Genomic DNA, 24,916 nt, shown 5'->3' with positions numbered 1-24,916 from the left:
GGTGTCTTTTTTACAGGTAACAAGCTGTGGTTAGGAGCACTCCCTTTAAGAGTGTGCTCCTAATCTCAGCTCGTTACCTGTATAAAAGACAACTGGGAGCCAGAAATCTTTCTGATTGAGAGGGGGTCAAATACTTATTTCCCTCATTAAAATGCAAAATAATTTTATAACGTTTTTTTGTTGTTATTTTGTCTCTCACTGTTCAAATAAACCTACCATTAAAATTATAGACTGATAAATGATTTGTAAGTGGGCAAACGTACAAAATCAGCAGGGGATCAAATACTATTTTCCCCCACTGTAAGCACAAGCATTCACATGAAAAAGAGACATCCTGTCTTTCAGTCACCTCATATCAATTTAATCAAATTCAAAACATGTGTACATCAGCAGCAGGACAACAAGAGGAACTGTAATTATGGAATGATATGAACACATCTCTACTCAGATGATCAGTACCCAGATCAGCTTTAGGGCCAGGACGAGACATGCAGTAATGATATTCCTGTAGGACTGCTGATCTTCATTAGTCTGCTGCTTGGACACACCACGCACATCAAGATCTGAGGAGAATGTCACAAAGCAGGATAAAGGACTTATCCACCTTACTTTGATAAACAGATCCGGCTTTGTGACAAACCCCCCCTGGAGTCACACACACACATACAGTACAGCCACCTGTGAGCATCATACTAGACCACACAGAAGCACTAGCCTGGGAGCAAGACAGTTTTTGTATTAACAACACTGTTGCCAATGACAAAACGCTGACATGAGCAGAAAAACAGACTGGTATCCAGGCTACAATACACACCTAATAATATTATTATGAAGTTATTTCAAATCCTAGGGCAGTCATTCAGATAATGTAAATTAGTCTTGCTGTATGAATCAACATGGAACTAATACACATTTTTACCACCAACAATGATAACAGATATTGTTCTTTAATGTACAGAGGGCATTAAATGAGGAAACGAATAGGGATAGTATAATTATTTAATCCAGTGATTGACTACTACTGTAAATAGCATTAGAGCCTGATAGAGCATTCTCCACCAGTAGATATGCATTAGCCTAGGCCCAAGATGTGTGGCTTCACTGATTATTAAATCAACATGCTAGTACTCGTGAAAAATGACAATGGGTAATTAGGTTTTATATCACAAATATCAACATGCAGACAGATTGTTGTTTTACAATAGTGGTTCTGTCTAAAAACAAATCCAAAAGCAAATCCAGTGCATGAACTTAACTTGAACTATATTATATCCATGATAACCCCTATCATAACCATCAATACCATTTGAGAATGACCTTGACACGTGTGGTGTAGTAGGCTACATGAGAGATGTCTAGCTTTGAGGCAACAGTAACACACAGCAATAAATAAACTCATAACACACAGCCACTAACATATCACCAGTCAGTTATACGTACACAATAGAAAAATCTTTTCAGCCTTGAACCATGTGTCATTTGTAGATAATAACATATTGTAAGTGTATGCATTGGACAAAAAGTGCTTAGCTATGATTTTGTTCTCTTAGAAATCAAACCGTAACAACTGAAGTGCAAAGAAACTAGAGACGACACATGGTGAATAATGTTTTGGTCCACCACCGAAGTCCAAAGAGTAGTAGGTGACATTTCAATAACTCTACAATAGAGTAAAAAAAAATCATAAAAAGATGATTGGTATTAACGTGTTCTTTACGATTTATCATTTCAATTGGCAAGCCTAATCAAGAACTTCAGTTAGCAAATCAATATTAATTTGAAAAAAATACTAAAGAATGAAATGTCTTACTCCACGTCTCCTACATCTGTGGTCGTCAACCGTTACCCGACAGTGAGATACCACATGTAGACTTGTTCACCAGTTGTGTGTATGTATGACTATAGGATAGTCTATAAGCTATAGGTAACTGCCAAAGTAAATGGAAACAATTGAGTAAAAGAGGGATACAAAGTATATTGAATGCAGGTGCTTCCACACAGATGTAGTTCCTGACTTAATTAAGCAATTAACATCCCATCATGCTTAGGGTCATGTACAAAAATGCCCAGTTGCCCAATTATTTTGGCTAGCATGGTTAGAAGAGAACTTAGTGAATTTGAAAGGGGGGTCTCAAATGAGCATAGGGGGTTTAAACTGTGTGTCTCAGCCACCACATCTCAACCCAATTGAACACTTCTGGGAGATTCTGGAGCGGTGCCTGAGACAGCCTTTACCACCACCATCAACAAAACACCAAATTACAGATTTCCTGTGGAAGAATGGTGACACATCCCTCCAAAAGAGTTCCAGACACTTAGAATCTACGCCAAGGCGTATTGAAGCTGTTCTGGCAGCTTGTTGGCCCAATGCCCTATTAAGACACTGTTGGTGGTTCCTTTATTTTGGCAGTTATCTGTATGTACAGTAGGCTATGAACACTTCTGACACCTCAACTGAAACAGGGTCCACCCAGAAACAGGGCTATTCTACCCTCCACCTGCTGCTTCTATGTACAGCAGCTAACAAGCAAAGAGCCAATCCAAACAGGATGAGTCTTGTAAGGAGGTCAACTTTGGGACCTTCTTGAGTTTCGTGATTATATTAGATTATTCCGTCTTGCTACTGTACATACCTCACTGATAATCATATAACAACCCCAGTAAAAAAAAATGTATAACGTTATTTTAACAATTGGTTCATAAACTACTTTTTTCATGCTTTCTGTTTGCCATAGTGAGAGGTGCAATATGATAAGAGGAAGGCACTTAAATATAATCTTTATATTTGCCCGACTAGCTGTATTTGTTGTTCAGCAGGTAGCCTACACGGAGTTCCTTTTACTATGGACCCATTGTTATAAATATAATAAACCAAAGAATATAGGAAATTATGTATGCACAATAACATTTTAGTTGAAGTTCCAAAATGTTGTTCCAGAGTGACATACTGTAGGTAAGGGGGATCCATAAAACAAACAAAAAAAATGCTCTTTCATAGTCCTGATACAGCACACACACCTTTGTCCTCTTCAAGGCGTCTATTCCAAATCTTTCCATCCATATGGGGAGCCAGAGTACAGCTCTTCCTCAGCACATTTAGTCACCAAGAGGGACAAGGGCAGGCAAGAAAGGCCTGGTGTTTCTAGGTTCTGTGGATATTACTCAGCTATTGTTGTGGTGGTTTTTGTTCTCGTGGACATTACCACCACCTCTCAGGATGACGGCCACCATGATGTAAGCTCCATCAACAATGACCTTCAGGACACCACTGGAGTCATGTCCCAGAGCTGTTGACACAAACATAAAAGGTATATAACAAAAGAAACAATGCCCCCTTCATACGTGTATACACACTGTCATTAAATCAATGCCTCCCATTCCTGTATTAGGCTGCGTTTATACAGTCAAATCCGATTCTGATATTTTTCTCACTAATTGTTCTTCCCTCAATCAGCTCAACTCTGAAAAATATCTGATGTGAAAAGATCTGTGATTGGTCAAAAGACCTGTTAGTGGAAAAAAGATCAGAATTGGGCTGCCTATCTAAACACTGCCTTAGAGACATAGTGTTTGTCTCACCTTGACGACCTTGTCTGCCCCAGAGGTCAGTAGCCAGCCCGTGGTAGGCTCGTAGTGCATGTAAACTATGCTGTGTTTGCTGTCATGGAATGTTGCCGTGGGCGCCCGGCTGTAAGACATGGGGAGGGGGCAAAATAGTGTTATCACCATGGGAATTAAAGTATAGGATTACTTGTGATGACCAGAGGATGATATTTAAGGCTTTTTTGTGAGTGCATGTTACTCACTCCTCGTCCGTGATGGACTCGTGGCAGCTGTCACACACCCGCACCTCAAACTCGAAGCCCATGAGAGGGATGGTGGAGCGCTTGGCCGAGCACTTCCCACACACTGCCTGCCCACACTTCCTGCAGTGGTGCTGGGGAGAGGAGACAGGAGACACTGAGCCTTGGGTTCAGCCTACAGATAAGGCCAATGTGCATGTATCTCACTTGCCCTCACTCATGTAGTCACAAACAGCGGAGGCCACACCAGGTCTATGTTTCTGCATTTCACATTGCCACAGAGGGGTTCACTGTAATACCTGTAGTATTTGGTGCATGTGACAAATACAATTTGATTTGGTTGTTTAGCAACAAAACTGACGCGTGTAAGCAATTATGGGGCAAAACAGGCAGGGTTGGCCATTTTGTCTCCAATGTTTATTGAAAACATAAATACATTTGCACAATGAGCACTTGTCTCTCAACTACATCACATTTTGGCCATATTAGCAGACAAGAGTATATCAGTCAAAACAAGACATGGTATCAAGAACAAGATGAAACTAGCTAAAACGAGCCTTGATTCATCACATGGCAGCTTCTTGTCATTGTTGCGAGCTATCTAGCCATCCAGAATCACAACAACACAAATTTCTGCCCCATTGAAGAGCGAGCATTGTTTGTGACCGAACCCGTTTATAGGAACAACATTAACTACGTTTTTCTCCTGCCCTCTTGTGGACAATATGTGAACTATATCCCACAGTGACAGTATGGTGCCCACTTTACCTGTCGCAGGCCAATTTTCTTACTGTCCCACATCTGTTTGAAGTTCCAGAAGAATGGCTGCTCACACTTCTGACACGAATCACTGTCCAGCCACTCTGGGGTCTGAGGGAACAGAGACAGGTTAAATACAGACTCTAAATACTACTCTAGTCAGCTTTTCCTTACTCAATCCTACCTTTAACTATCAGGAGTTTTAAAAGGAAACTAATCCAGATTCAGTGGTTAGGTATAACGAAAGTGAGAGAAAGAACCAGTCAGAGTCACAGGTAGTCTACACTGAACACTCATTTGCATTCAGTACATTACCATTCTGAATTTCATTCAGAGTTTGTCATTCTCTCTCTGTACGTGTTCACATTTCAGGTATCCCTCCATGGTGACAGAAACAGCCAGACAAAGCACTCTGCCATACCATGCTGTCAATGACAGAGGTGACTCACAGAGCTGTGACTGGCCCATATCTAGGGCTAGACGGATTCTACGGAAGAAAGGTGTGCTTATGTCTGAGTGACACAACCCGGCCCTGTGCTCCAGCAAATCCTATACACAGCCCTGCCCAACACTCAGGCCTCACTGCAGATTTAGCTCCATAGCACATTCATTCTACTTCCCTCACAGTCCTATTGCATCCAAGTTGCTTAAGTTTGTGGGATGTGTGTGAACCTTCGAACCCCTTCTGGTGACAATATGTGCCAGGAACTCAACCTGTCTACTTCACACAAACGCACGTCTCACTGACTTGAGGTTGTGTCTTCCTCCTCCATCTTTATCAGTCCATCCCTCCCTCACCTCCTGTCTGGTCACGTCCATGTTCCAGATGACGATGCCCCCATCTGAGCTGCAGGAGATCAGCTGACGTGAGTGTGGCGCGTAGCATAGGCCCTGGACCTTCTCACTGCATTGTTAACACACACACACACACACACACACACACACACACACACACACGAGTATGTGGTACAGAAATATTGTAGATTCTCCCCACCACCACAATGACATCCTTGGGTGTGACATGAGTCACTTTCCAACTCTCCCAACAACATAACTGAACGTGAAACATCCTGGAGTTATGGATAATGAAGCGCCCTAAAGGAGACTACTAAGGACATTTCAACAGTTTCTAAGACTACCATATTGATCAAAGGCCCAGGGCAGTCAAAAATGTGATTATCCTGTGGTTTTATACACATTTCCACACTATGAGGTTGGTATAGTACTGTGAAATTGTGAAAATTATGATAAAGCCCTTTTCGTGTAAGAGCTGTTTGAAAAGACCGCCTTAAATTTCAGCCTATTTTGGTGGGATGGATTTTGGCCTGCCTGGTGACATCACCATTAATTAATAGACCAATAAGAAGTGTTCCAAACCTCTGTCAATAACAGATACTTTTCCCCTTTCTCCTCCCCACTCAGACCACTTCAACAGTCTTAGCTAAATTCTTGCTTGATAAATTGCTCTTTGCTAAGAAGCTATTTTTGCTTCTTTTTGACCATTTTAATTGAAAATGTTACCCAGAAATGATTTGATATTGAGATAAAAACGACTGCATTGGACCTTTAATATATTTAAGCAAAAAGGCACGAAGGGTGTGGTATATGGCCAATATACCACGGCTAAGGGCTGTTCTTATGCGCAATGCTGAGTGCCTGGATACAGTCCTTAGCCGTGGTATATTGGGCATATACCACAAACCCCCGAGGTGCCTTATTGCTATTATAAACTGGTTACCAACGAAATTAGAGCAGTAGAAATATACAGTCTGATATACCACAGCTGTCAGCCAATCAGAATTCCCGACTCGAACCACGCAGTTTATAATGGGGGTTTTAATACTACAATGGAGACATTTGAAGACTGTATTGGAGGACTCTGTTGAGGTTCAGTGTGTGAATCTTACTTGTGTCCCTGAAGTTCGATAGCGGTGCCTTTGCATCCCCCGATGTCCCACATGATGATGGAGTGATCTGAGCTGCCGGAGAACAACACTCTCTGGACTGGGTCCCAACACAGAGCTGTCACATTGCCTAAAGACAGCAGAACACAAAACATACATTCCTCAGCTCATCACTGGATCTTAAACTTGACAAATGGAACAAAAACAAGAAACTAAAAGGCTTCAATTATTAGAAAGTGGACAAAAGTGACTCAGAGCAAATTCAAGTTGAAATTAACTAACCTCTCAATAATTGTCAATAAAAGTATTTTGCTTTTAATGAACCAAAATTCATCCATCTTGAGCCATGCATCTTGTGTCTAATTCAAAGAGAAATATGTTCCAGTGGTTTTCACCGGCAGATATTTGCATAATGACAAACATGTGTAACCCCACTGATAACAGATAGGCCTGGAATAGTGGTGCTGTCAGCAGCATTGTCAGTCACACGCTCTTCTGTCAATATAGGAAGTAGGAGATGTGAGAGTGCTAAAACAACTGACCCCAGATCAGAACAGAGAGTTTATAAATAGCTGTGAGTGTTGTCCTCTGGAGTGTACAATGTCCCACACTACCTCTGTCACTGGTGGCAGGTGGCCGAGTGGCCAGGAGGGACGGTCAGTTAGGGTGAAAACATGGAAATAAACAGTGGTAGTAGACCGATTTATAAAATCTCCATGGGATTAAAATAGTATGTGTGTTTTCTTTCAAATATTCAGGGGCACTTTATTTAGCTTCCTCTGCGTATTGGAACCAATGGAGTAGTCCCAAATGGTGGTGTTTCAAGGCTGGGGGAGGATGGGGTACTAGGGGGTAGGGGACGAGTGTTGTTTTGCAACATGGGGTGTAGTAGTAATACCTGTGTGTCCTTTGAAGGTGGTGACCAGACTACAGCTGTCCAGCTCCAGCTTGAGGATGGTCACCTGACCAGAGTAGTCGCCCACAAAGGCGTGCCTCGTCTCCACGTCGAACCTGGGAGGGGCAGGGTCAAGGATGGCAATGATCGTTTAACTGAACTGTTTGCATCTGAGCAACTTCACGGATTTGCACACACTATTTATTCTATTCAATCAGTGTTTCCTGGTTGAAACCTATTCGTATCTGATCTGTATGTGGTTCATTCTATTCAATGAAGGACTGACTGCCTTACACCTCTTAAATTACCAACAAAAAACAACCCACATCAGTAAAAACTTACCACCACAGTTAACTGTTCATTAGCTACAAAATCACATGTATTTAGTCTCTGAGCTCAAGAGAGACCTTTCAGTGAGAGGCCAGAAGGATAAATAAAAGCAATCAAGAGAGAGAAAACAATAAGACAAATCTTCTCAGAACACAATCAAATTTCTCCTCCTGAAAAGGGTTGCTGTACTAATCTGATCCCAGGCCAACTCGAAACCGTGGTTGTTTAGAAACATTTGCTGGATGACATACTAAAGGAAAAACACATTCCAAGTAGTTCCTTCATGTCAAGAATTTTGAATAACATAAAAAATTAAAATATTTAACCTTTATTTAACCAGGTAGACCAGTTGAGAACAAGTTCTCATTTACAACTGCGACTGGGCAAAGATAAAGCAAAGCAGTGCGACAAAAACAACAGTTATACATGGGATAAACAAACATACAGTCAATAACACAATAGAAAAATCTATGTACAAATGTAATAATGACTTCTCTGGGTTTGTAAAAAGGTATACAAAGCCAAAACAAACAAAATGGCTGCCATATGCATGTCAGGAAGAAATCCGAAAAAATTGTTTGTTGTACTTAACATTGGAATTCTTTATCCCTGTCTTTGAAGCATAAGTCAGTCTCAAGACCTCACAGAGCTAGTTGATAGCGAGAGTCCACCACAGAGGAGTGGACCCAAACCTTTTATCTTGCCATTACAGAAATTTCCCGGACCATTGCCTTGGGCCGCATGACTGAAAGCTATCGTTGGCGTTCCCAGTTAAGAAAAGCTACTGGAACGCTTACCTGGCTCCCTCTCTGGTCTACTGCATCGTAGGAGAAAGCGCAAGAGGGCCATATCCTCCCATAGCGCCTCGAATATATACTTCTTTGAGGTGAAGGAGACAGTCGAGTGCTGTTACCACTTGAAATGTTGTCTGTGGCTTTAGACTTCACACACAGGTAGTACTTGTTAAGATATTTGCTACATAGCAACTAGAGCAACTAGAGCTAACGCTACCTACAGTAGCATATTATTATTATTTTAAATCTTTATTATTTTTTACAAATTGATACTTGGAATCAAATATCGTCCAAAAATAATATTGCGATATGTAACTGTAGTGATTTTTTTTACCCCATCACTAACAGCATGTGAATGGAATAGAATGACTAGAATAAAATAGAATAGAGAAATGTGGTTTGTAAAAGATGAAGGATACTGCAGTCCAGAGACCCAGGCGGTGGTGCGGTATAACCCCAGCTGTGTTCCACTCTCAGAGCAGTGCCAGGTGAAGTTCTTGTCCTGTCCTGTACTGAGGACCCACTCCATCTCCAACACAAACAGCACCACTGTCACTCTGCCCTGGTGGGCTGACACAGAACAATGTCATGATAATCAACAAAAAAATACTGGTCATGTACTGTACATAGGAAAAAAGTAAACGGATTGGTGTTCTTTGCATCCTTTAAAATGGATAAAAACAGACAAGATGGCAGTCGTACAGTAGAACTGTTGGCAGGAAGCTCAATATTAGTGCATTGCTTTTAGAGGCCTTGTAGCTAAAAACCAACCAAAGCGCCATCAATAGAAAAAAATCCATTATTTTGCCATGTTTCATCCCTTCCTGCCATTGACCAGAGTCAGCTGAGTCACAAAGAACACAGCCTGTGGCCACACTTCCCATCTCACCCTGGTAGGTCTGTGCCGGGGTCATCTTGTTGTAGTCTTCTGACAGGATGAACTCCTGAAACACAGAAAGTATGTCACTCACTGGTTTTCCCAAGAGAAAGCACAGTATTTCTTTGATATGGACATACTTTTAGGTCAAAATTACACAACGCTTGAAATTACCTTCTGACTCAAAAGGAAGAGCTTAGGTTTAGCAAAGTATATCCATGTTAGTTTTAGGCTATGAATCCCATACAGAAACCCAGATCTACACCTCCTGTATATAGACATATTTAGTATCCCTGTGTTGATTGATACACCTAACTGCTTAACCAATCATGCGGAAGATTAGGTTACTCAGAGATGCAACCCCTCTGGCAGTATTGATCAGTGCTGGTGTATGGAGAAGCAAAGAGTCAGTGCGAAAGAGCGCGAGACCAAGAGACAGTAGCTAGCTACTTAGTGACCTGCTAAATGTTAAACATGAAATCATGACCCAATCTGGCCCTGGGGTATGGGTTTTGGTATGTGTATCAGGCTTGACTGGGGGATAAGGCTGGATGCTTGGTATAAAAGTACGACGGCCAATCATGAGTGTACCTTCGACAACAGAAACAGTCACTTACGGAGATGGTTCCATTCTCCATACCCATAGACAGCCTTCTGGTCTCTGGGTTAAAGGACATACAGGAGCAAGAATCTAGGAAGAGAAAGGAAATAAAGTAAGAAAATGTCTGCAACATATACAAGTGTGGGGTGTCTCCACTCTCCAGTGACATTGCAATGTGCTTTGAGGGGAAAATCACTGACTGGGCAAGTGACTACATGATGGAATTAAAGTGTCTTGCACAACATGCAGAAAGAAAAAACAAGGGAAGTAGGGAACATGTCAAAATTAAGATGATTACTTTCAGTACACTTTAGGAAATGGAACTGAAGAGGGTGGTGACTTCCTGAATGACTTAAGACAGCCGTTCCAGACAGGCATAGGCTTATCTCTAGGAATCACAATTTGGAATGCATTTAAAACTTAAAAGCCTGCCATGCACAATGCACCAATTCATTAAAAGCCCAGTGCAGACAAAAGTGATTTTCCTGTGTTCTCTACATTTCCACAGTATGGGAGGTTGGAATAGACTAATACTGTGAAATTGTGAACAATATGATAATGGACAATTAGTGTAAGAGCTGTTTGAAAAGACTGTCTGAAATGTTAGCCTGTTTTTATGGTATAGAGTTTTGGCCTAGCTGGTGACTAGAGCTAGGACAATAAACCAAAAAGTATTGACAACGTCCAAACTAAGCACTTACAGTGCATTCAGAAAGTATTCAGACCCCTTGACTGTTTCTACATTGTTAGTCTTACTCTCAAATGTATTTAATAAAAAAAATCCTCATCGATCTAACCCTAATGACAAAGCGAAAACAGGTTTGTAGAAATGTTTTGCAAATGTGTATTAAAAATAAAAAATACCTTATTTACATAAGTATTCAGAACCTTTGCTATGCGACGTGAAATTGAGCTCAGGTGCATCCTGCTCCCATATATCATCCTTGAGATGTTTCTACAACTTGATTAGAGTCCACCTGTGGTAAATTCAATTGATTGGACATGATTTGGAAAAACACACACCAGTCTACATAAGGTCCCACAGTTCATATCAGAGCAAAAACCAAGCCATGAGGTCGAAGGAATTGTCCGTAGAGCTCCGAGACAGGATTGCGTCGAGGCACAGATCTGGGGAAGGGTACCAAAACATTTCAGCATTGAAGGTCGCCAAGAACATAGTGGCCTCCATTTCTAAATGGAAGAAGATGGCCGCCCGGCCAAACTTAGCAATCGGGGGAGAAGGGCCTTGGTCAGGGAGGTGACCCAAGAATTTGTGGAGATGTGAGAACCTTCCAGAAGGACAACAATCTCTGCAGCACTCCACCAATCAGGCCTTTATGGTAGAGTGGCCAGACAGAAGCCACTCCTCAGTAAAAGGCACATGAAAGCCCGCTTGGAGTTTGCCAAAAGGCACCTAAAGGACACTCCGACCATGAGAAACAAAATTCTCTGGTCTGATGAAATAAAGATTGGCCTGAATGCCAATCGTCACATCTGGAGGAAACCTGGCACCATCCCTACGGGTGAAGTATGGTGATGGCAGCATCATGCTTTGGGGATGTTTTTCAGTGGCAGGGAATGGGAGACTAGTCAGGATCGAGGGAATGATGAACGGGGAAAGTACAGAGATCCTTGATGAAAACCTGCTCCAGAGCGCTCAGGACCTCAGACTGGAGTGAAGGTTCACCTTCCAACAGGACAATGACCCTAAGCACACTGCCAAGACAACACAGGAGTGGCTTCAGGACAAGTCTCTGAATGTCCTTGAGTAGCCCAGCCAGAGCCCGGACTCGAACCCGATCAAACATCTCTGGAGAGACCTGAAAATAGCTGTGCAGTGACACTCCCCATCCAATCTGACAGAGCTTGAGAGGATCTGCAGAGAAGAATGGGAGAAACTCCCGAAATACAGGTGTGCCAAGCTTGTAGCGTCATACCCAAGAAGAGTCGAGGCTGTAATCACTGCCAAAGGTGCTTCAACAAAGTACTGAGTAAATGGTCTGAATACTTATGTAAATGTGATTTCAGTTTAGATGCATAAAAACTTAAAACGTTTTGCTTTGTCATTATGGGGTATTGTGTGTAGTTGATGAGGGAAAAAAACAATTTAATCAATTTTAGAATAAGGCTGTAATGTAACAAAATGTGGAAAAAGTCAAGGGCCACTCTGGAAATGTTATGCACTTATATAGTATATTGTTCCAAACAATACGTCTAAAAATTAACTAAATCAAAAAGGGTACTTTTGAGATATTCATGTTATGTTTAATAAATTAATGTGAAGATTTGCATTTCAGAATCTAGACATACTCCATGTGTTAGAGCACACTATAAAGGAGTATAACGACAAAGTCTTACAGGAGGCATGTATAGGTCAAAAAAGGACCTAAAATGGCAAAATGTCATCATGATTTTCCCCAAAAATGGTTTGGAATATAAATGTAAAAAAACATATTAAACATACTTCCTCCCAATGAAGTTCTAACGTGAGAATTGCCTGAACAATCTGAGATACCAAACATATTTTCCACTCCTGCTGGCGTGGAATCGCCCAGTAAGTCATGAGAGGTGATGACTCACCTGGCATTGTGTGGTAAACACTGGGCCAGTACTGGCCACTGTCTCTCTTTAGCCATATCCGGATTGTCCTGCGGGTCACATAAAGCCATTCTGGTTATGTATTGGTCGGGACTATCAAACTGCCATAGGCACCACCATGTCAGAGAGGTATTGACTAAAATAAAGTAGCATATAATAAATTCAGCAAAAAAGAAATCTCCCTTTTTCAGGACCCTGCTTCCAAAGATAATTCGTAAAAATCCAAATAACTTCACAGATCTTCATTGTAAAGGGTTTAAACACTGTTTCCCATGCTTGTTCAATGAACCATAAAAATTAATGAACATGCACCTGTGGAAGGGTCGTTAAGACACTAACAGCTTACAGACAGACGGTAGGCAATTAAGGTCACAGTTAGGACACTAAAGAGGCCATTCAACGAACTCTGAAAAACACCAAAACTAAGATGCCCAGGGTCCCTGCTCATCTGCGTGAATGTGCCTAACTCGAAACCCAAAACAGCTGAGCGCGTGCGCCATCGTGCATAAATTTATTTTGTCCCCCTACACCAAACGCGATCACAACACGCAGGTTAAAATATCAAAACAAACTCAACCAATTATATTAATTTGGGGACAGGTCGAAAAGCATTAAACATGTATGGCAATTTAACTAGTTAGCTTGCACTTGCTAGCTAATTTGTCCTATTTAGCTAGCTTGCTGTTGCTAGCTAATTTGTCCTATTTAGCTAGCTTGCTGTTGCTAGCTAATTTGTCCTGGGATATAAACATTAGGTTGTTATTTTACCTGAAATGCACAAGGTCCTCTACTCCGACAATTAATTCACACATAAAACGGCCAACCGAATCGTTTCTAGTCATCTCTTCTTTGGACTTTATATGGTGATCGGCATCTAAACATTCATAGTATTACCACGACGACCGGCAAAACAGTTCGTCTTTCAATCACCCACGTGGGTATAACCAATGAGGAGATGGCACGTGGGTACCTGCTTCTATAAACCAATGAGGAGATGGGAGAGGCAGGACTTTCAGAGCGATCTGCGTCAGAAATAGAAAGGAGTTCTATTTTAGCCCTTGGCATCGCAGACGTTTGTTGGCGCGCGTAAGCAATAATTGGGTGCAATAATTGAATAACATGGATTTCTACATTTATTTTGCGACGCACGCCCATGTGACGTGTCCGGTCTGGTCAGCATGTTAGGCATGCTGCAAGGAGGCATGAGGACTGCAGACGTGGCCAGGGCAATAAATGGCAATGTCCGTACTATGAGACGCCTAAGACAGCGCTACAGGGGGAGAGGACGGACAGCTGATCATCCTTGCAGTGGCAGACCACGTGTAACAACACCTGCACAGGGTTGGTACATCCAAACATCACACCTGCGGGACCGGTACAGGATGGCAACAACAACTGCCCGAGTTCCACCAGGAACGCACAATCCCTCCATCAATGCTCAGACTGTCCGTAATAGGCTGAGAGAGGCTGGACTGAGGGCTTGTGGGCCTGTTGTAAGGCAGGTCCTCACCAGACATCACCGGCAACAACGTCACCTATGGGCACAAACCCACCGTCGCAGGACCAGAAAGGACTGGCAAAAAGTGCTCTTCACTGATGAGTTGCGGTATTGTCTCACCAGGGGTGATGGTCGGATTCGCGTTTATCGTCGAAGGAATGAGCGTTATACCGAGGCCTGTACTCTGGAGCGGGATCGATTTGGAGGTGGAGGGTCCATCATGGTCTGGGACGGTGTGTCACAGCATCATCGGACTGAGCTTGTTGTCATTGCAGGCAATCTTAACGCTGTGCATTACAGGGAAGACATCCTCCCTCATGTGGTACCCTTCCTGCAGGCTCATCCTGACATGACCCTCCAGCCATATTGCTCGATCTGTGCGTGATTTCCCGCAAGACAGGAATGTCAGTGTTCTGCCATGGCCAGCGAAGAGCCCGGATCTCAATCCCATTGAGCACGTCTGGGATCTGTTGGATCTGAGGGTGAACGCTAGGGCCATTCCCCCCAGAATTGTCCAGGAACTTGCAGGTGCATTGGTGGAAGAGTGGGGTAACATCTCACAGCAAGAACTGGCAAATCTGGTGCAGTCCATGAGGAGGAGATGCACTGCAGTACTTAATGCAGCTGGTGGCCACACCAGATACTGTTACTTTTGATTTTGACCCCCCCCCCTTTTGTTCAGGGGCACATAAAATTTGTCAGTCACATGCCTGTGGAACTTGTTCAGTTTATGTCTCAGTTGTTGAATCTTATGTTCATACAAATATTTACACATGTTAAGTTTGCTGGAAATAAACGCAGTTGACAGTGAGAGGACGTTTCTTTTTTTTGCTGAGTTTCAATCTCTGCGTCTTTTAGTTAAGAAAACTATTTTCACACCACTTCGTTACCGACGTCACTTTTTCATAACAGGTTATGAGAATTTATGCTGCAGGTTGGAAGAGAGCGGAGGAACGCTCATCTCCGTTCGCTTATATCGAGGCGGAGTTGAGTATCGATAACTGGTCGCGCGATTTGTTAGCAACATTGAGTCACCACCTGTCGATACTTGTAAAAATGTAAATTCTGAAAATGATTGTACCTATGCTTGTCCTGTACAACTGTGGGGTTCATACTTTTATTGAATAAAACCACCGACCTTTTTCTCATAAGTCGGTGGATGTATTTGAAAAAAGTCATGACAAGTATGAATTTCAGAACCCCGCGGAAAGACCGCAATTGTAGGTACAGGCTGGCCTAACAGTTATCATTACTTACATTTTTACAAGTATCGACTGATGGTGACGCATTGTTATTGCTAACAGATGGCGCAACCAGTTATCAATACTCAACTCCGTCTCGAAGTAAGAACGGAGTTTCGCGTTCCTCAGTTAGGATACTGAGTTTATGGTTTGGTTTAGGGCTGGAGAAAATGCTCTCCTAACCTGCTACGAAAATGACTTCGTATCTTAGTGGCGTGAAAAGAGGGTAATTTGTCTCTGTTTTAACGCCAGCCATGATGACGATAGGGCCAGTACATGTTTGCGGTGCTATAAATAGTGCACAATCTGTAATATTATGTTTTACCTACTGTAGTCACATATTTGACATGGTCTCAAACAGTATCATCCTACCTGTCCTCGGAGACGCTGATCACCCCGTCCTCCTTTGGAATTATGACCGCCGTGTTTACAACATCTTGGGAAGCCTCTATTTTGTTGAGCAGAATAGGAGTTCGAGTCTGCGGTTTGGGTTGTATTTGTGCCGCCATTCCGGAGGTATAGGCCTAGCTGCTTCGCTGGTTTTGGCTATCCGTAACATAACACCCTAGTCGAGCCGCAGAAGTGTTAGAGATTGTAGCAGCACTTTGAACACGGCATATCGTGAGTTGTGACAGCCAAAGACGCTGCTCGTCAGCTGACCACGGCGTTGTTCTTTGGGATTGGGTTGGCAGATCGCATCCAACATTAAGGTACAAACACCGCCACCTACTGTACTGGAGTGTAACGCCAGTCATGGCCTACCTACATTAAATTATCTTCATTATTCCTCTTACTCTAAGTGAAAGAGCCCTAGACACCACCTCTTCCTTTGCTGACCGGTGCAAGTGATAAAAGTGCCTCCCCTTAATACTATCATCCCCACTCCCTTTGCCAAAGATCGAGCCCTTTTTTCCCAGATCAAGGACTTGACTTCCCTGCGGCGAAGCGGGACCTGAATATCGACCCCTCTCTCCTCACAGCACTCTTAGCCACCACATTGGCCTTCTCATTACCCTCCACACCCTCATAGGTGGGAACCCAGCAAAAGCTTACCACCACTCCCATCCTCTTCAATCCCATTAACAGCACCACCATCTCCACAAACAAGTCTCCCCTAACCGACCTGCTCGTCTATACACTACTCGACACTGCAGCCTAATCAGAGCAGATCACCACTGAGCGGCCATGAACTCGGCCACATACATTGACACAATCAGTTAACCGCTTTCATACTCTAACATTGAAATCTGGGATATACACCCCTGCCCCCACCCTACCACAGACTGAATCCTTTGAACCATCTGTATATATCCTTAAAAACAAATAAAAACAAATATCTATATACACTATATATACACATAGGTATGTGGACATCCCTTCAAATGAGTGAATTCAGCAATTTCATCCACACCCACTGCTGACAGGTATACAAAAAAATTGAGCACACAGCTATGCAATCTCCCTTGACAAACATTGGTAGTAGAATGGCCTTACTGAAGAGCTCAGTGGTGCCATCATAGGATGCCACCTTTCCAACAAGTCAGTTTGTAACATTTCTGCCCACCTAGAGCTGCCCCGGTGAACTGTAAGTGCTGTTATTGTGAAGTGGAAACATCTAGGAGCAACAACGGCTCAGCCACAAAGTTGCAGGCCACACAAGCTCACAGAACGGGACAGCCGAGTGCTGAAGCACGTAACGTGATGTCAGGTGTGGTCACGGGACATTTCCAAGTGTCCCTAAAACTTTCCAAAGTGGCATGTGTCTGTAAATTAGATAATTCACATGCCATTACATATTTGCAATCCCTAAATGCTATTTGTTCAGTATAAAAACACAATTTCTAACATATCAACCTCACACATTGTGGCGGTGTTATGGGGTATCCAGGGTACATTCAAGTGTCTTTTCAACCTCTCCAAAGAGTCCGAATATGGTAACTGCACTGTTTTTGCACACTGGATGTGGCTAAGTTTTGTTCACTATTAAAAAAATAAATTACAACACCAACATCTCTCAAACATTGTGGTGGTGTCAGGGGACATACAGGGATGTGTTTTTTCCAACCTCTCCAAAGTGCCTGAACGTTTAGCCTTGGCATGTCCAATGTATTGGTCCCACATACAAATGAACTGTTAACAAAAACAATATAAAAGCAACAGACATACAATATATTAAAACATTTATAGAAATGTCTCAAACACAAACTTAGTTACAAACGTGCCCTTCACTAAAAATGTGCAAAATTAGAAAAAAGCTGAACTATTTACAAATGGCATTCATATTACATCCCAGGTGTAGATGATTAGATTTCACTTTCACCATAGCTTGTGCGTGTCATGATAGTCTTTGAAGCAGTCTCTCTCTGCCAGGAAACAAAAAGCGATCTGGCATTTATTTTTTAACTTTATTTAACCAGGTAGGCTAGTTGAGAACAAGTTCTCATTTGCAACTGTGACCTGCCCAAGATAAAGCATAGCAATTCGACACATACAACAACACAGAGTTACACATGGAATAAACAAAACATACAGTCAATAATACAGTAGAAAAAAGAAAACAAAGTCTATATACAGTGAGTGCAAATGAGGTAAGTTAAGACAATAAATAGGCCATGGTGGCGAAGTAATTACAATACAGCAATTAAACACTGGAATGGTAGATGTGCAGAAGATGAATGTGCAAGTAGAGATACTGGGGTGCAAAGGAGCAAGATAATAAATAAATACAGTATGGGGATGAGGCAGATAGATGGGCTCTTTACAGATGGGCTATGTACAGGTGCAGTGATCTGTGAGCTGCTCTGACAGCTGGTGCTTAAAGCTAGTGAGGGAGATACGAGTCTCCAGCTTCAGTGATTTTTGCAGTTCGTTCCAATCATTGGCAGCAGAGAACTGGAAGGAAATGCGACCAAAGGAGGAATTGGCTTTGGGGGTGACCAGTGAGATATACCTGCTGGAGCGCGTGCTACGAGTGGGTGCTGCTATGGTGACCAGTGAGCTGAGATAAGGCGGAGCTTTACCTAGCAGAGACTGGTAGATAACCTGTAGCCAGTGGGTTTGGTGATGAGTATGAAGCGAGGGCCAACCAACGAGAGCGTACCGTTCGCAGTGGTGGGTAGTATATGGGGCTTTGGTGACAAAACGGATGGCACTGTGATAAGACTGCATCCAATTTGTTGAGTAGAGTGTTGGAGGCTATTTTACAGACGACGTCGCCGAAGTCGAGGATCGGTAGGATGGTCAGTTTTACAAGGGTATGTTTGGCAGCATGAGTGAAGAATGCTTTGTTGCGATATAGGAAGCCAATACTAGATTTAATTTTGGATTGTAGATGCTTAATGTGAGTTTGGAAGGAGAGTTTACAGTCTAACCAGACACCTAGGTATTTGTAGTTGTCCACGTATTCTAAGTCAGAGCCGTCCAGAGTAGTGACGCTGGACGGCGGGCTGGTGCGGGCAGTGATCGATTGAATAGCATGCATTTAGCTTTACTTGCATTTAAGAGCAGTTGGAGGCCACGGAAGGAGAGTTGTATGGCATTGAAGCTCGTCTGGAGGTTAGTTAACACAGTGTCCAACGAGGGTCCAGAAGTATACAGAACGGTGTCGTCTGCGTAGAGGTGGATCAGAGAATCACCAGCAGCAAGAGCGACATCATTGATGTATACAGAGAAGAGAGTCGGCCCGAGAATTGAACCCTGTGGCACCCCCATAGAGACTGCCAGAGGTCTGGACAACAGGCCCTCCGATTTGACACACTGAACTCTATCAGAGAAGTAGTTGGTGAACCAGGCGAGGTAATCATTTGAGAAACCAAGGCTGTCGAGTCTGCCAATAAGAATGCGGTGATTGACAGAGTCAAAAACCTAGGCCAGGTCGATGAATACGGCTGCACAGTAATGTCTCTTATTGATGGCGGTTATGCTATCGTTTAGGACCTTGAGCGTGGCTGAGGTGCACCCATGACCAGCTCTGAAACCAGATTGCATAGCGGAGAAGGTACGGTGGGATTCGAAATGGTCGGTAATCTGTTAACTTGGCTTTCGAAGATCTTAGAAAGACAGGGTAGGATAGATATAGGTCTGTAGCAGTTCGGGTCTAGAGTGTCACCCCCTTTGAAGAGTGGGATGACCGCGGCAGCTTTCCAATCTTTGGAAATCTCAGACGATACGAAAAACAGGTTGAACAGGCTAGTAATAGGGGTTGCAACAATTTCGGCAGATAATTTTAGAAAGTAAGGGTCCAGATTGTCTAGCCCGGCTGATTTGTAGGGGTCCAGATTTTGCAGCTCTTTCAGAACATCAGCTATCTGGATTTGGGTGAAGGAGAAATGGTGGGGGCTTGGGCGGGTTGCTGTGGAGGGTGCCGGGCAGTTGACCGGGGTAGGGGTAGCCAGGTGGAAAGCATGGCCAGCCGTAGAGAAATGCTTATTGAAGTTCTCAATTATAGTGGATTTATCGGTGGTAACAGTGTTTCCTAGCCTCAGAGCAGTGGGCAGCTGGGAGGAGGTGTTCTTATTCTCCATGGACTTTACAGTGTCCCAGAACTTTTTTGAGTTTGTACTACAGGATGCAAATTTCTGTTTGAAAAAGCTAGTCTTAGCTTTCCTAACTGCCTGTGTATATTTGTTCCAAACTTCCCTGAAAAGTTGCATATCACGGGGGCTATTCGATGCTAATGCAGAACGCCACAGGATGTTTTTGTGCTGGTCAAGGGCAGACAGGTCTGGACTGAACCAAGGACTATATCTATTCCTGGTTCTACATTATTTGAATGGGGCATGCTTATTTAAGATGGTGAGGAAGGCACTTTTAAAGAATAACCAGGCATCCTCTACTGACGGGATGAGGTCAATGTCATTCCAGGAAACCCCGGCCAGGTCGATTAGAAAGGCCTGCTCGCAGACGTGTTTTAGGGAGCGTTTGACAGTGATGAGGGGTGGTCGTTTGATCGCAGACCCATTACGGATGCAGGCAATGAGGCAGTGATTTCAGACATTAGATTTGGCATTTCAAAAAACAAATTGCCCCTGTGTTTTGTGCAGTTCTTCCTTTTGTCATGTCTGTTGGATAGTGGCGCTCACCTTGAGTGGGGGGTCTTGTGATGGTTGTGAGGTTGCTTTGGGCCCCCCAATTCAGCCATTTCCAACACCAGCTGCTCTCAGAAGGCCAACTGTGAGAGAGGGGTTTGACTTTTTTGCTTTGGCCATCTGCTTGTGCAGAATGAAAGCATTTACTGTAGAAATGTCCACAAAGTGGTAAAAAAATGGTCTTATACCACATCCTGGTCTTGTGGAGGACCGGGTGGTAGCCTGTCAGAGCATCAGATAGGTTGACACCCCCCATGCTGGCATTTTAGTCCTTCACAGAAAAAGGGACATTCTTCCTCACCCATGCCCCGTTATTGAATGCCTTATGCTGTGTGGGGAGCATGGTTACTTCCCTAGTGTCGTTCCATTTCACAAAAAGCAGCGTGTTAGTCCTGACCCAACGTACGGTCCCCTTCTCCACTGTCTTTGTCATGTCGTTTACCTTGGTCTTGGGGAAACCTAATCTGTTAGGACGAATGGTGCCACACGCCCCCATTTTCTTTTTCAAGAGGTCTATGAAAAGCATGGGACTAGTATAAAAATTGTCCACAAAGAGCTTGTACCCACTGCCAAGTAAGGGGAAGTCCATCAGTTGCATGACAGAGTCATAACTAAGGCCCTTCCCAGTGGGTGTGATCACCTTGCCTTCATAGATGAAAAGTTCCACGTGTAGGCAGAATCGGCTAGCACAAAGAGCTTGTAGCCCCATTTGGTCGGCTTATTTTTCATATATTGCTTCAAGACAATTCGAGCTTTTGAGGCAACCATGCGCTCATCTATAGATTAATTTTGAGCAGGCTGGAAGTACGTTTTGCATGCCTCCACCATGACTCTTGTAATACGATCATACCCTGCAGTGCCCCTCTTCTGGTCATTCTCCTGATCCTTTTGTGGGTCACTCATGTGAAGAATACGGTTGATGGCCAAGAATCGGTTTTCACTAATGATGGAGGTGAGGGACTCGAACCTATAGAGTGGGGACTTGTTCCAGTTGTCAACTAGTCTTGATACCTTTACCAGTCCCATGTAAATCACCAAGGAAATGTAGTTGAGCATGACACCCATGGTGACAGGTTTCTAGGACATCTTCCTTCCTGTGCAACTGTGGGCCATCCGGTCTTTTGGGTTAACCTAAATTGTTCTGGCTCCTCATCATCCTCAAGGACCGTATGCCACCTGTCCTCAGTGTCATCTCCCTCTGTTGTGCTGCTTCCACTGCCTCTCCTCTGTTTAGGCCTAGATCTCCTCCCTGCCCTGCACCTCCAGATGAACTTGCAGTGGGAAGTGGTGCCAGGGCTGCAGTGGGGGTGGTTGAAGAGGAGTGGGGTCTTTGTCGAGTGGTGGATGTAGAACCATCAGGCGGGGTGATTGACATTGCAGTGGGGGGTGAAGACCTTGACTGGTGGTAGCACTTGCTGGGGAGGGGTCTCTCCCTAACTTCATCATCCAAATCCTCTGCATCCTCCACTCTGTGGTGAATAAAATAAAGGGATATTTTTGTAAGTCACAGAATTACAGCTAAGTAAATTTACAAAATGACATTACTGTAAAGTAAAAACACCAAGCCTAAACTTCACCTGTACAGTGACTCACATAGAAGGTGAAGGACACACACAATGCAAACAGTAACACTTTGGAGAAAAGGCAGAGGTGAAAACCACGGCCATGAGAGATTTGTGGCCTCTCCAAAGTTACAAGAATGGAACAGGAAACAGTGAACTAATATGAAACATTGCCAATAACTACTTTGGAATTATATAACATTAAAATGACTTGTTACATAGGCCTATGTAAACTAAATCCAAAGCACAAAAAGCAGACAACTTATAAAAAAACGAAATACATATAGTAAATTAGCTATATAATGTCATGAAAATAAGTGTGGATCGCCACACTGCCTTCTTTTAAGGTTCCTGTTCAATATTCTTAGTTTTTAACTCCTCCCCCCTTGAGAAGCCATCTTTCACGCTAAAGAAATTCAATTAAAGCGATTAAATCTGTTTACAACGTAATGTAGGGTGCTCAGTGCGTCTCGTCTCTGAGCCAGGTCGCAATAGTTCGCATTACGCATAAAGGTCTAAGCCTTGCTTTGTCCCACCCAGATCAACTATATATCCCTGGAAAGCTTATCTCATTGGCTACAAGACTGTCAAGGTGCCATAGTCGCCAATCCCCTGTGTAATGGATGCCTACAGAGCGTAAGCAACATCACATTAAGTCATATATAATCAGATAACATTGGCAATAGTCTAGATTTGTTCCTACCAACCTAAGGATTAATTTGATACACACCCCCCATGTAGTTATTGCTGAAACACAGACCAAATCGAAGCTTACCTTGTAAGATGTTTGCTGTTTGGTGAAAATGTTGTGTAAAATAAATAAAAAATGACTCTCGGGGCTGGTGATCAATAACGGTAGGTCACAGGCAGACACATATGATATCCTCATGATCTGTGGAGTCCCAGCTTTCAGTGTGTATCAACGTATTCCGTGTTTATTTCGTTTGTACTTCACAACGCTAACCGGAATGTAGGTAGCAGCCATCTTGAAATGAGGTCATTGGTTCGGCCTGTGTTTATACAGTTGTATGCCCATATATGGTTGTAAATTACACCAAAGATGTGAAAGCACCGATCAATAGCCAAGATACTCAGCTTTCCGCAGACACCCTACTTTTGCAGATAGGGGTTACCGTTCTCATACCAGACTGAATTGAATAAAACAAATCAAATAGGGTCTTTTACATTTAAGAGGTTAAAACCTTCCTTCCATTTAACAGGTTAAAACCTTCCTCCTAAAATACACCATAAATTAAGACTTGGCCACAGACATCCTAAACCGCATATCAGAGACCAATCTTCCACAACTCCCACAGCTTCTTGTATCTTCCTCATTGCATATTTCCCTTCCCACCTCTCTCCTAAATATCCCCATCATCGCATTCAAGGCCACACCCACTCCCTGTCCCACATCCTTAAATATGGAATCTATCATCAGGGAGAACAAAACCAGATTAACCACACTTCCCCGAGGAGTAACGTTGTCCACTTCAAACCCCATTGACAATTCTGACCCCACCCTCACCAGTATGACTAGATCAAACAGGATTTCCATGATCCAGTTATACAGACGACCCTTAGTGCCCAATGCACTCAACTTGATCAACAACCCTTCCCTCCACATGGTATCGTAAGCTTTCTCAATGTAGAAGAAAAATACCATACTCATTACCTCTTTTATTTTCAGGGCCTTGGCGATCCCTGTACTAACTGTCACCAGGGCATCCATGGCAGACCTCCCTCTCCTGAACCCACTCTGTGCAACGCTCATCAAACCCCTGACTTCCAAGAGATACATCATTCTACTCACTATAATCTTTTCCATCAATTTATACATGTTCGATGTCAGCGCTATAGGCCTATATGTCACGTCCTGACCAGTAAAAGGGGTTATTTTGTAGTTTGGTCAGGGCGTGGCAGGGGGTGTTTTTCTGTGTGTTTTGGGGTTTTGGGCATTCTATGTCCTTTTTTCTATGTTTTTGTATTTCTTTGTTTTGGCCTGGTATGGCTCTCAATGAGGGACAGCTGTACATCGTTGTCGCTGATTGGGAGTCATACTTAGGCAGCCTGTTTTCCGTTGGGGTTTTGTGGGTAGTTGTATTCTGTTTTGTGTTCTTCACCTGACAGAACTGTTAGTGTCGTTTTCGTAATTGTATACTTGTTTCACCTTCGTCAATATTAAAAAGAAGATGAGTATACACTTCCCTGTTGCGTCTTGGTCCTCCACACATGACACCCGTTACACTATAACTGCCCACCCTAGCAGGATCATTACTTGGTTTTACAAATGGCAACACAACCGCACGTTTCCACCCAGAAGGTATCAATTCAATTCAAGGGGGTTTATTGGCATGGAAAACATATGTTACATTGCTAAAAAAAAAAGTGAAATAAACAATAAAAAGTTAACAGTAAATATTACATTCACACAAGTTCGAAAAGAGTAAAGACATTTCAAATGTCATATTATGTCTATATACAGTGTTGTAACGATGTGCAAATAGTTAAAGTACAAAAGGGAAAATGAATAAACATAAATATGGGTTGTATTTACAATGGTGTTTGTTCTTCACTGGTTGCCCTTTTCTGTGGCAACAGGTCACACATCTTGCTGCTGTGATGGCACACTGTGGTATTTCACCCAAAAGATATGGGAGTTTATCAAAATTGGATTTGTTTAGAATTCTTTGTGGATCTGTGTAATCTGAGGGAAATATGTGTTTCTAATATGGTCAAACATTTGGCAGGAGGTTAGGAATTGCAGCTCAGTTTACACCTCATTTTGTGGGCAGTGTGTACATAGCCTGTCTTCTCTTGACATCCAGGTCTGCCTACAGCAACCTTTCTCAATAGCAAGGCTATGCTCACTGAGTCTGTACATAGTCAAAGCTTTCCTTAATTTGGGTCAATGACGGTGGTCAGGTATTCTGCCACTGTGTACTCTCTGTTTAGGGCCAAATAGCATTA

General features: G+C 43.0%; 1 protein-coding gene across 3 annotated transcripts; it reads right to left on the bottom strand.

Annotated features, from left to right (window-relative positions):
• Positions 1–339: 339 nt before the first annotated feature.
• On the bottom strand, positions 340–22,964 carry LOC106582235 (WD repeat and FYVE domain-containing protein 2). Of its 3 annotated transcripts, XM_014165102.2 has the most exons (13): positions 22,725–22,964; positions 20,382–21,856; positions 12,544–12,611; positions 9,980–10,053; positions 9,375–9,429; positions 8,905–9,055; positions 7,365–7,477; positions 6,470–6,596; positions 5,361–5,466; positions 4,572–4,673; positions 3,807–3,937; positions 3,580–3,688; positions 340–3,287 (listed from the first exon to the last, which is right to left on the bottom strand). In XM_014165102.2, exons 2-13 carry the CDS (start codon positions 20,438–20,440, stop codon positions 3,258–3,260), a joined length of 1,125 nt encoding a protein of 374 aa, XP_014020577.2. In that variant the 5' UTR covers positions 20,441–21,856; positions 22,725–22,964; the 3' UTR covers positions 340–3,257. The 3 variants fall into 3 exon arrangements, 2 of the variants coding, with proteins under 2 accessions (XP_014020577.2, XP_014020576.2); XR_001323274.2 differs by lacking the exons at positions 20,382–21,856; positions 22,725–22,964 and adding an exon at positions 15,673–16,006 and having other exon boundaries at positions 5,311–5,466; XM_014165101.2 differs by lacking the exons at positions 20,382–21,856; positions 22,725–22,964 and adding an exon at positions 15,673–16,000.
• Positions 22,965–24,916: the final 1,952 nt, after the last annotated feature.

This window comes from Salmo salar, chromosome ssa21, assembly GCF_905237065.1.
Source record: "Salmo salar chromosome ssa21, Ssal_v3.1, whole genome shotgun sequence".
Lineage (NCBI taxonomy): Eukaryota > Metazoa > Chordata > Actinopteri > Salmoniformes > Salmonidae > Salmo > Salmo salar.
Note: the sequence above shows the minus strand (reverse complement) of the source record. Positions and strands in the feature narration are given on the sequence as shown.